Source organism: Lontra canadensis, unplaced genomic scaffold, assembly GCF_010015895.1.
Source record: "Lontra canadensis isolate GAN:19392208 unplaced genomic scaffold, GSC_riverotter_1.0 scaffold13, whole genome shotgun sequence".
In the NCBI taxonomy this organism is placed as follows: Eukaryota; Metazoa; Chordata; class Mammalia; order Carnivora; family Mustelidae; genus Lontra; species Lontra canadensis.
Window position 1 is genome coordinate 10,122,283 of NW_022631007.1, and position 12,631 is coordinate 10,134,913.

The 12,631-nt window shown below is 42.4% G+C and overlaps 1 protein-coding gene across 1 annotated transcript in view; it reads left to right on the forward strand.

The window, feature by feature from the left end:
* The first annotated feature begins 388 nt into the window (after positions 1-388).
* SP140 (SP140 nuclear body protein) overlaps positions 389-12,631 on the forward strand; it is a 72,515-nt gene continuing 60,272 nt past the window's right edge. The window contains exons 1-3 of the mRNA XM_032857446.1: positions 389-487; positions 2,397-2,521; positions 4,897-5,060. Coding sequence (XP_032713337.1) covers positions 5,002-5,060 — 59 coding nt within the window. The 5' untranslated portion in view covers positions 389-487; positions 2,397-2,521; positions 4,897-5,001. The remainder of the gene's footprint in view (positions 488-2,396; positions 2,522-4,896; positions 5,061-12,631) is intronic.

The following is a 12,631-nucleotide window of genomic DNA, read 5'->3' on the forward strand; positions in this document are numbered from 1 at the left end:
AGAATTTAGGAAAAAAAGTGTTGAGCTGTGTCTCTGCTCCCCCACTACTCCCACGTCTGTCCCCCTTTTTCAGAGTCTCTGGTTAAATCCCACTTTGCTCTCTATGTTTGGAAGACAATATTTTACAAAGAGAGAGGCTCACAGTTTGAGTAGTTGGTTCTATCCTGTAGCTGCTGCTGGGAAATCAGCTATCCGAACCCAATCACCAAACTTGAAGAATAAAGCAGCCAAGACAAAAACCCACCTGGATGCTGGGTCTGCCAACCTGCTCTGCCCCTTTCCGGGTCCAGGGTCTGGGCCAGGAATCACTCCTGGAAGACGAGAGAACAGCAGGGGGATGCCAGGGGTGAAACAGGAAGTCTGTGCTTTGCCACATGCAGTGAGGGCCAGGCTTCCGGAGAAAAGAAAAGTGAAAGTATTTGGAGCAGATCGTGCAGGAAGCTGAAGACAGTGCTTGCTGCCTTCCTCCATCTCCGTCCAGATACTTGTGAGGTTCTCGGGGGCATTTGGGGGAGGTGGGGAGTGCTGCCATCTGGATCAGCCTGGGGAGGGCTGGGCAGGAGGGAGGAGGCATTAGGGTCCAGCCCCAGGGGCCATGGGAGGGAGCTGGGAATCTACCATCTGTATGCTTCCTTACCCACTTCTATTTCCCCAGGACTTGTTCTCCTTTTGTAATTTTGGGGGTATGAAAATGTTTCCAAACTGAAGTGTGGTGATGGTTATACAACTGAATGAATTTACTAGAAACCATCAAACTTCAAAAAACAAATGGAAACCAAAGGGGAGGGGAGGTAACTCAGAAATGCCCATAATTTGTCAGGATAAAATTATTGTCTGAGAAAGTTGAGATAAAAGGGAACCTGAATATAATCTGAAATCATGGGATGCCTGGGTGGCTCAGTGGGTTAAAGCCTCTGCCTTCAGCTCAGGTCATGATCTCAGGGTCCTGGGATCGAGCCCCGCATCGGGCTTTCTGCTTGCCAGGGAGCCTGCTTCCCCATCTCTCTCTCTGCCTGCCTCTCTGCCTACTTGTGATCTCCGTCTGTCAAATAAATAAATAAAAATCTTTAAAATTAAAAAAAAATCTGAAATCATGTAAAGGTAGGGAGACTTCTGGGCAGGAAAGTGACCAGGGGCCAGGCAGACATTTGGGAGCAGGGGGTGTGAGGAAGCCAGGTCTAAGAGCTGGGACAAGGAGAAGACTCCAGACAGCCACTTCAGGGAAGGCAGAATACCCCCTCCAAACACCCTTTAAAGATTCCTTATGTACATTGGCATGCAAGGTCTGTGAGAACACAGAAAGCTGTTTAACTTTATTTAAATCAATAATTCTCAAATGTGCTCTACCCATGAGCTCCCCTTACCAGGACACCTATACTCCTCACGGGGGGAAAAAAGGGGAGAAACGGTTCTGGGGTCTAAGAAGGCTTGAAACCAGGGCTCACAGGCTCAAATGAGAGCCCTTCCCTGCTTGTTATGGAGGCACCAGCAACCCAGGCATATTCTAGAGCAACAGGCCCAGACCTGGGGCTGGCAGGTCAGCACTGTAAGGATGACAGAAGCATAGGAGACTCAGGAAGCCCGTGGTAATAGAGGGAGCCCCAGGACACAATGTGGTGCTCACAGCTGAGAAGGTTCTGCCGTGCTCGGTAGCATACAGCACTGGGTGGTGCAGGGGTGTGGGCAGTGAGAGGGAATCAGACCATTTTGTACAATTGTCACACTTCATTTACCTGAAGCCCTCCACTTACCCTAGAAAACCCCCTCATGGACATTGGACATCCCAGCCTGGAACCAAGAATCCCATCCTTTAGATGCCCCCAGAGATAGATAAGGCAAAGGGGGGGGGGGGAAGCAGGTGAGGAAACAATGCCAGATCAGACAGAAATGATTAAACTAGAAAAAGATGTGAATAAAGATGAAAGATGTTTTTATCTAAGCCATGCATGCTTGAGAATACAGTACTAATGAGAAAAGTTGAACTGTTTATTTCAATGATACATGTTCTGAGAATTTACTAAAATTATGCATAATTCCTTTTTAGCTCAATTTTACTGAGGCATAAAAATGCATTCATCTTAAGTGTCTGTTTAGCTCGATGAGTTTTAACAATGTAATCATAATTACAATTAAAATATAAATCATTTCCTTCACTCCAGGAAGTTTCCTCATACCCTTTGCAAATAATCTCCTCCCCAACCACAGCATCAGGCAGTCACTGATGTGCTTCCTGTTATTGCAGATTCTTTTTGCAGGTATCAAAGTTTTGCAGAAATGAAAAAATACAGTATGTACATTTTGATATATTGCTTCTTGGGGTTGTCATGATGCTCTTGAGATTGAGGGTCAATACGATTCCTCCGTTGTTGAGGGTCAATATTATTCCTCTTCAGCAGGTGTGCTGGCCAGCTCTCGTTCATCCTGTCCAATCACCATGATGTCACCAATGTAACGGATTGGTGTGATGTTCTGTGGGATGTCCAGGTGATCCAGATCTCTTCTATTTTATGACAAAAGACAGGTGAGTTAATATAACCCCGAGACAAAACTGTAAATGAGTGTGCTTATGTGTCATGCAGGAACTAAAACTCCTTCCGACCCTCCTTTCAAACCAGAATGGAAAGAACATATTGCCAAATCGGTGGCCACATACCATGGATCTGAGGTCCGTGGAATGACCTGGGCTTAGGATCTTACTGCCCAGACTGCTTATTTTCTTATCTCAGTCCTTGGTCATCCTGTAAATTCTGGGAGTTACCCAACATACATCTAAGAAGTTGATTTTCTGCCTGAGTTAGCCAGTGTCAGTTTTGATTACTCATACCCCAAAACTCCAACTGACTAAAAGTTGGTATCGGAATGAATTGTGGACAACGAGTCTTCACAGAAGTATGCTTAGTCTGAGCCTGGTTATCTTACCTGTCTAGACACAAATGGAGTGAACATCCCATTAGTGTTCAAAGATGGGAGTCTGGTAGATTTTGGCAAGGAGCAAGGTAGCATATTAACTTCTAGCACTGGATTGTGATTAGGACTACACAATTCTAAGTGCCAGATCTTAGCACACTTAACAAGATGGAGGGGAATTTTTCAGTTATAAAGAAAGCATTGACTGGCCTTCAGAGGTTCCCACCTACTTGGCCTAAATCTGGGTGGGAAAATAGAGACAGGACAGAGGCCAGAATCTTCTTATCTTACGGGTCATAGGGAAGAAAAAAGAAAACAACTCTACCCTGTGTTAGGAACCAGGGACTGTCTGATGGGCATAGATGGTTTTGGTCCAGGATCTGTTATCTCAGGGAGATTGGTTCTCTAGTGAACATAGAGAAAAACAAGATAGAGGGAGATACAAGCTAGAATTCCAGTCTGTTGTTATCTGGGCTAATGCAGGATACCACAAACTAGGGCTTTCTTGTAAACTCAATGGGAGTACCCCTGAGGAATGCCAAAGACCTTGTGTTTCTAAGCAAAAGAAGCTGGTACATTTATGTCATTGTCCAGTTGAGTGGTGGCCTGGGTCTGCCTGCTGCTTAAGGGCAAGAAGACGAGAGAAAGGAGACACCGCAGTGGGTTCTCATAGTCTGTGCCAGGCCTTGCCTGGGCCACTCAGCTCAGATTTACAGTTCCTTTGATCCACAAAGTGAGAAAGGGAGAGAGAAGGGACGGGCAGCAGGTGGCTGCAGGCAGTCCCATGTGTGTGCAGCACCTGCTAAGCTTGTAGGCCCCACCCACTGGTAAGGATGTCCTCATCAATATTCCAGAATATGGAATCTGTCCCATCCGGATGGATGTTCACTTCTTTGGAGGAAAGAAAGAGCTGAAGTGTGCAGAAGGGTAGAAGTCTCTGGCCCTCTACACTTTGCAAACAGATCTGTGCAAATTTCTAGCATAGTTATAATGAGCCGGAAGAAGCAGAATTCGGTGGAACATACTTTAGAAACATCCTGCTTTGCTTCTGGTCCCCCAGGCCTCACCTGCTTTGGCCCACTGTGCTGATAAGAGGCCCTGGACTCTACAGATGCCTTGGCTCCCATTTGCCTGTCTTGGATCCATTGTCCTACCAGGATTTCTAGTCCTCCAGTTTTGTTTATTTTATTTGTGCTTTGCTCCTGTTTCTTTATCTTCCAACTTTATGCTGATACAGTGGGGTTTTGTAAGTGGCTTCAAATCCTTTACAGAATGAAAGGCTGGCTACGTGTGAAAAAATTACATACAAACATGAATGTGATGCCCTTGGTAGCTAGCATCACATCGTCCTTTAAGGTCTAGGTAATGTCAGTACCAAACCCTTTCCCCATCCCTTGGGAAGCCTGTCACCCCGACTTCAGTGATGAGTTGAAGCTCAGTTTTGCTCATCACCCTGGATGCATCTGTAAAGTGCCCGTGAATTTAAGAAAACTTAGAATGGCACACCAGGCCTCTCTGCTCAAACTTGGAACTTCCCTCTGGTTGCAGGAGTCGGGAGTTTTCTCTGGCCTCTGGCTGCTTTCCGGCAATTTGAGGAACATCTTTCCCACCTTATAATGCTGTTCTGGTTCAGGCTGAGTACCATGCCAGGCCAGTCCACCATTTCAGAGAAGATCTGAAATGTCTGGCTTTCCTTCTTTCCTTCTCACGACCACCTGAACAGAGAGAGGCTGGGGCAAACATGGGGTTCACTTCCTGCCCCCATATACTATGCCCCCTCACCACGAACAACCTGGATCTATTTGCGTGAAATCAACCTTTCTGTTCTCCTTCCTTTGCGCAAACAGTGACCTGTCTGCCGTGGAAACCTAGCTGGCCTTGCCCCTCGTCCCCAGGGCTGAGAACCGCCTTAGAAATTGGGCACGGAGGGGGACGTCGTGTCAGTGCAGTCACATCACGCTGTTTAGCGATTTCACTTTTACCCTTTAGGTGCCACACTTGAGAGATCAATCAATTGGTAGACATTCTCCTCAGAGCTCCACGGAGGCACAAAGGGAGTAAACGTCTGCTCAAGGCTGATCCTGGGCTAGCCCCATGACCCATTGGGGCTGGCAGTGGAAGATGGCGAGTGGAGGCAGCCAGCACAGCCGCAGGTCAGTCCTCACCTCCTGTCCTTGATCCCTATCTCCCGTAAGGTCGGCGTCTACATTGGTTATTTCTGTCTTCCCAGACTCATTCCACAGGTATGTGACAGAAAAAGATTCCACTTAAATCAATAATGGGCAGATCAGATTTCTTAAATCACAGCAGATTAGCTGCTGGGGAAACTTGGGGCCACCTTGACTCATGTCACCCTTTTATTTTTTTGCAAAAGTCATGCAGCTGGACTGACATGGGTGGAACTGATCCTCCTGGGGCCTCGCTGCGGGGTTCCATGACTCCCATGCCCTACAAATCTTCTCATTGCTCCCACGTCTCCTCTCTCCCTACCCCAATCCCCCAAAGACAACTCTGCCCAGAAAAGTTTCTTTTAGAAAAAGTAACATTGAAATTGGATGCCTGTTTTCAAACTTCTGGTTTCTGGGTAGCCGGGAGATAGTTCTGCTCAGAGCTCATCTAAGCAGGGCCCCTAAACACCAGCTAGTTAGGGGAAGTGAAAGCAGATCTAATACTGACAAGGGCAACCAGGTAGGGAGGGAGACATTGCTTTATCTGTTCCGGGGTGTTACACATTTGACTAGGGAAGGAGGGAATTTGTCTTCTAAAAATACAAGATAAAGACATCAACACATTCTTGTTAGAAATTAAAATAATGTAAAAGGGTATGGAAACCCCTCTAACCCAACTCTAGTGCTGGCCAGACCCCAGAAAGTCACCCACCGTTGCAGAAAAGCCAGGTAAGTCCTCAGCACCCAGCACCCTCCCTCCTGGAAGCCAAGGATGCAGCCCACAGCTGCTCCTTCACCTGGTCCCGAGAGATGGGAGATGAGCACGCTTGAGTCCAGCCAGTCCTTGGCCTCCAGGCAGGGAAAGGAAGGCACTGAGAAGTGAGAGTGGGGTAACGCTGACCTCATAAAATGAATTGGGGTGTGATGCCTCTTCTTCTATTTTCTGGCAGAGATTGGAGGAAACTGGTATTATTTTTTTCTTTAAATGTTCTATAGAATTCACTCGTGATACCACGTGGGTCTGGTGCTTTTCTTTTTTGGAGATCTATTTTTTTTTAAGATTTTATTTATTTATTTATTTGTTTGTTTGAGAGAGAGAGAGAGAGCCCATGCGTGTGTGCACACACAACCATGAGTGGGGTGTGGTTGGGGAGGAGGGCACAGGGAGAGGGAGAGAGAGAATCACAAGCAGACTTCAAGCTGAACAAGGAGTCTGATGCTGCCTTGATCCCACACACTGAGATCATGACTTTAGCCTAACTCAAGAGTCAAGTGCTCATCCAACTAAGCCACCCAGACACCCCTTTTGGAGGTCTGTTAACCAACGATCCAATTCTTTTAGTAGATATAGGTTATTCAGGTGATTGTTTCTGCTTGTGTGAACTTTGGTAGTTTGTGTATGTTAAGGAATTTGTCTGTTTCATCTTCTACCAAATTCTTTGTCGTAGAGTTTTCCGTGGTATTATTTCTCTGCTATCTTTTTAACATCCATGGGATTAATAGTGATGATCCCTCTTTCATTTCTGATATTAGTAATGTCTATCTTCTCTCTTTGTTAGCTTTTCTAGAGGTCTATCAACTTTATTGATTTTCCCCCCAAAATCAGCTTTGACTTCATTGATATTCTCCAATGTTTTCCTGTTTTCAGTTTCATTGATTTCTACTCTAATTTTTATGATTTATTTTTTTCTGCTTGCATTAGGTGTCAGTTTCTCTTTTTTCTTTGGTTTCTACAGGTGGAAGTTTAGATTATTCATTTAGATCTTTCTTCTTGTCTAATATGTGCATTCAGTGCTGTATATTTTCCTAAGCACTGCTTTTGCTACATCCCTTAAATTTTAATAAGCTGTGTTTTTATTTTCATTTAGCTCAAAATATTTTATAATTTCTCTTGATATTTCCTCTTTAACCTAGAAGTGTGTTCTTTAATTCCAAGTATTTGCGGGAATTTTCCAGCTGTCTGTTACTTCTACTTCTATTTCATTATGCTCCAAGAACATATTTTTAAATGATTTCTATCCTTAAAAATTTTTAGGGTATGTTTTATAGCTCAGAATATGGCATATTTTATGGCATATGTGAGCTTGAGGGGTATGTGTATTTTGTTGTTGTTGAGTGGAATTTTCTATAAATGGCAATTAGATCAGGTTGATTGATGGTGCTTTTCGGGTCAACTATATTCCTACTGATTTTCTGCTTGCTTGATCTATTAATTACTAGAATAGGGGCATTGAAGTCTCCAACAGTTGTAGAGGACTCATCTATTTCTCCTTGTAGTTCTATCAATTTTTGGATCATGTACTTTGATGCTACTTTGTTAGTTGCATGCATATGAAGGATTCCTGTGTCTTCCTGGAGAAACTGACCCCTCTTCTCACTATATAATGCTCATTTTTAGCTCTGACAATTTTCCTTGTTCTGAAGCCTTCTTTGTCTGAAATTAATATAGCTACTATGGCTTTCCTTTGATTAAAGCTGGCATGGTATATCTTTCTCCATCCCTTCCCTCTCACCTTATCTATGTTTTTATGTTTATGGTGGCTTTCTTATGGACAGCATATAGTTGGGTGTTTTTTTGTTTTATTTTTTCACTCTATTGATCTTTGTCTTTTAATTGTTACATTGAGATCATTCACAGATAGAGTATTTGTGTACTTGGATTAATAGCTACATGTTTGCAACTGTTCTCTACTCATTATTTTTGTCTCTGTTCCTACTTTTTCTTCTTATCTTTTTCTGCCTTTTATGGTTTTATTTGAACATTTTATGACCCCATTTTCTCTTCTCTCCTGGTATATGAATTATGTTTCTTTTAAAACATTTTTAGCGCTTTCCCTAGAGGTTGCAATATATATTTACAACTAGTCATATCTGTTCGTTATTTATTTACTTATTTATTTTTACTTTGCTTAATATCATTTATTTTCTTCATATCCATGTTTTCAAATTACATTGTCCTGCTTCATGGGAGATGCAGGAATCTTAGAATGTCACCAACTTCTCCTTCCTGTCCTTATCAACATTTCTGTTGTCATTTTGCTTATCCAAATGCTCTAATCACATAGTTGCTATTATTACTTTGAACAAACAGTATCTCTTAGATGATTTGAGAATAGGAAATCAGTGAGAACCCCATCTTTATGATTATATCTATATGATATTTGCCATATTAAGAATTAAAACTGGGCACTTAAATATTTATTTGTTCATTAAAAAAATAATGTACTCATTACCTGCTAATATAAATGACATATTTTATGAAAAATAGCTGTGTTTTCTAAAAGAAAGTAAATTAATAAGATTAGCAATGCTTTATATTTTCACAGATCTCTTTAATAGTTGCCTCAGTAGAAGATAGCTAGATTCTCCTATCAGCTCTGCATTCAATCTTTTGCGATGCCACAGAACATGTATTCCTTGGGAAATTCCACTATACATGTGTGACATGACAAGAGAGGAAAAAGGTTAATAATGTTTTAGTACTATTATGAAAACAGTTTTGACCCTGGTCATACCTAAAAGGGTCTTATATAATCCCAGGGGTCCCCGGACCATACTTTGAGAATCACTATTTTATTTTTTGTTTTTATTTATTTATTTATTCCCTGAAGAATTATACCAAATATTTTTTTTTCATTTTTTAATTTAATTTAATTTTTTCACTATCTTAAAGTAATTTTTGAGGGGCACCAGGATGGCTCAGTCAGTTGAGCTTCTGCCTTGGCTCAGGTCCTGATCTCAGGGTCTTGGGATGGAGCCCCACATTGGGCTCCCTGCTCAGTGATGAGTCTGTTTCTCCCTCTTCCTCTGTGATCTCTCTTTCTCTCTCCAAAATAAATAAATAAATAAATAAATAAATAAATAAATAAAATCTTTTAAAAATTAAAAAAAAAAATAACCTTTGAGATGTGCTTTTGTTTTCAAATAAAATTTATAGGTTTTAGACATCACTATTTTAACTGGCTTGGTGATGCCTTCTACTTCCTTTGAACAAAACTTTGCTGGTATTGATTTCTTAATTCTTTTTTTGTAGTACATCATCAAATAATTTTTCTAGAGAATGTGTCTGTAAGAATGGAGTAGATTATTCTATTGCAAAAACAATTCTAAAATTTCAGTGGCTCAATGACCTCTGCTTCAGGGAACCCTCACCTTCGACTCTGTCTCTGGCTGATGAGTAGCAGCCATATGAAATGACAGCCACTGTAACAGAGGAGAAGTGAGCATGGCTAATCAGGTGTTAGCTGGGAATTCTGCCAAAGTGATACCTATTAGTCCAAGGAGCAGGAAGATGCAGCTTACCTTTGCCCAGAAGTAAAGAAATGGCATTAAAAATTGTGTGACTGGGACATCTAGGTGGCTCAGTCAGTTAAGTGTCTGCCTTCGGCCCAGATTATGATCTCAGAGTCATGGGATCGAGCCCGGTGTTGGGCTCCCTGTTCAGAGGAGAGTCTGCTTCTCCTTCTCGCCCTGCCCCTTCCCTTCCCTTGTTCTCTCACTCCAATAAATAAATAAAATCTTAAAGAAAATTGTGTGACCAACATAGATGGTGCAGGAGAGAAATATTTTTTGAGCCTTTGCACAACGATTTGTTTTAATTGAAGTTTGGTTGACACACGATGTTACATTAGTTTCAGGTGTAGGTTATGCTCTGCTCAGCACAGTGTACCTTGCACAAATATCTTGCCTTCACACATGAATAACTGAACAGAGTATATATTTTTGAGTCATTTCCTTTTACCTCTGAATCTGTAGATTTGAATAACTGTTTTAGACATTGAGGGTTTCAAGTTTAGTTGGTTGGGTCTCCCCCTTTTCCCCCACTGTGTTCTGGGAAAATTTTCTTATTTTATAACCACTTTCACTAACCTTTTTGTCATCTCTTTTTTAATCTTAACAACATTTCGAATTTCCAGGCCCACTGGGTTCTTATTTTCTGATCTTTTCTTCATGTCATCCTGGAAACAATATATGCTCCTATCTGTACGACAATACTTGTTTTTTGGAAACTCTCTTCTGTCCCCAGCACTATTTCTGTGTATGCTGAGGTCATTTTTATTCTTTGCTCATCTTGGTTCTACTCCTTCTTGCGGTAGGTTTGTGCAAACGCTTGTGGCCTGTTGTTTGTTCCTACTTAAGGGCAAGGGACTGAGGTGCTAGTGTGGAACTCCATTTAATGAGATGGGCTTGCAAATCTGTGGTTTTGGCTTTGTGAATCCCAAATGCCTGAGGATGAAGGCTTTTTCCCCCCGAGTCATCTCTATTTTTCTTAAGCAGCCTCGAATCTCCTGCATGGATGCGCATGGGGGCGTTCAGTATTTTGCCTTTCAAGCAATCCTGCTGGTTAATGCTTGAGTCTCCCTCCCAGGCTCCACTGCCTCTCAGGGCTGCAGGATATACTGGATGGACTCCTTCCTTGCCTCTGGGGTCTTTGGCCGCCAGCTACAGACCACTTTTGCTCTTTCAGACTTTGGTTTCAATTTCTCACCTAACTCCCTTCCCTTAGTTATTGTGCCTTTAATTCCTTTACTCCCATTTTAGGGAACTCTCTAGTCTGAGGGCAAAGCACTTGTCTTGGGTCAACTAGCTTTAACCAGAAATCATTTTCTTTTTTATTTATTTATTTTTTAATTTATTTTTAAAAAGATTTTATTTATTTATTTGACAGAGAGAGATCACAAGTAGATGGAGAGGCAGGCAGAGAGAGAGAGAGAGAGAGAGAGAGAATGCGAAGCAGGCTCCCTGCTGAGCAGAGAGCCTGACGCGGGACTTGATCCCAGGACCCTGAGATCATGACCTGAGCCGAAGGCAGCGGCTTAACCCACTGAGCCACCCAGGCGCCCAGTCATTTTCTTTTTTAAAGGAATTCAGGGAAGGAATGGGTTTCATTCTGTTCTAATGCATATTTATAATGGGAAGTCCCAATGACCCTCTTAATGTGGGATAGAAAAATCTTACAAGTGTTTACACCTTTTAGAATTACAGAGAGGTTTATTAAGACACTATCAGCCAGGGGAACCACCTATTAAGAACCAGGATTACAAAGCTTTTTCGGTTTAGAAATTATTTTTCTCAGGCTTGACCATAACGTTTGGAATCCAGGGGTCTTACAGGTCTCCACATATAGAGAACACTTACATGGGCAGGTTTAGATACACAACAACGAGTCATACTTTTTAATATAGACACGTCTCTATATTAGACCAGAGAAAAACATATATTATTGTGACTGTTACTTGAAATCTTATGGGAGGGGCATCTCTAACCTAATTTTATGATGTAGAATGCCATTCTTACCCCTGCTGGTGCAGATGGGTGTGAGAGAGCTACCTCTTGTACATTTTCCTTGAGATTTCTTCCATTTGTTGTTCACTAAGAAGATTTGCTGTACAATTGTTCTAAATACTCAACACACGTCTTACTCAAATTTCCCCAAAGCCTGTAAATGGATATTATCACTACTTTTGTGTCACATCAGGCAACTGAATCTCAGAAAGCTGGCCAAGGTTAGAGCAAGTAGGAAGCACAGCCAGGATTTGTCCTCAAGAGATCTGCATCCAGAGTCTGTACTTGTCTTTGTGCAGGCTCATTGTGGAATGGGCAAATTGAACAGGCTTTTGCAAAACTCCATTTTACCATCCTTGTTTATGATACCACAGAGTGGGGTCAAAGAACAATCTGGAATAACCAAGAATGCTCTCGCTCTGTCTAACAGAGGCAAACAGATTAAGGAACATGTTAGATAGGAGAATGTGAGGAAAAGTTCTTATAGGTGATAACCAAGGTGTTCTTGAAAAAGAGTAGGATTTTTCTAGGCAGAGAATATTCAGTTTAGTATTCTGCTCACAGAATACTGTGTAGCAGAATAACATTCATTGCATGGTTTCATTTAAGTCTGTGATTTTTTAAAAAAGATTTTATTTCTTTATTTGACAGAGGGAGACACAGTGAGAGAGGGAACACAAGCAGGGAGAGTGGGAGACGGAGAAGCAGGCTTCCTGCTGAGCAGGGAGCCTGATGTGGGGCTCGATCCCAGGACCCTGGGATCATGACCTGAGCTGAAGGCAGACGCTTAACGACTCAGCCACCCAGGTGCCCCCAAGTCTGTGATTTTGAGAGAGAGAGAATATGAGTGGAAGGAGGAGCAGAAGGAGAGGGACAAGTTGACTCCACACTAAGCCTGGAGCTTGACATGGGGCTCGACCTCACCACCCGAAAATCATGACCTGAACTGAAATCAAGAGTTGGCCGCTTAACCTATTGAGCCACCCAGGTGCCCGAACTGTCAGTGATTTTAATATGATACAATGGAATCTCAAGAAACATACCAGACAGAACAGGATTAAGGGAAAGAATGCTGGGGCACAGTTTGAGATGCCTTGATGGCAGATCATGTGCGCTACATGTGTTCTTTTTTTTTTAAATTTTAAATAAACATATAATGTATTATTAGCCTCAGGGGTACAGGTCTGTGAATCGCCAGGTTTACACACTTCACAGCACTCACCATAGCACATACCCTCCCCAATGTCCATAACCCCACCCCCCCAACCCCC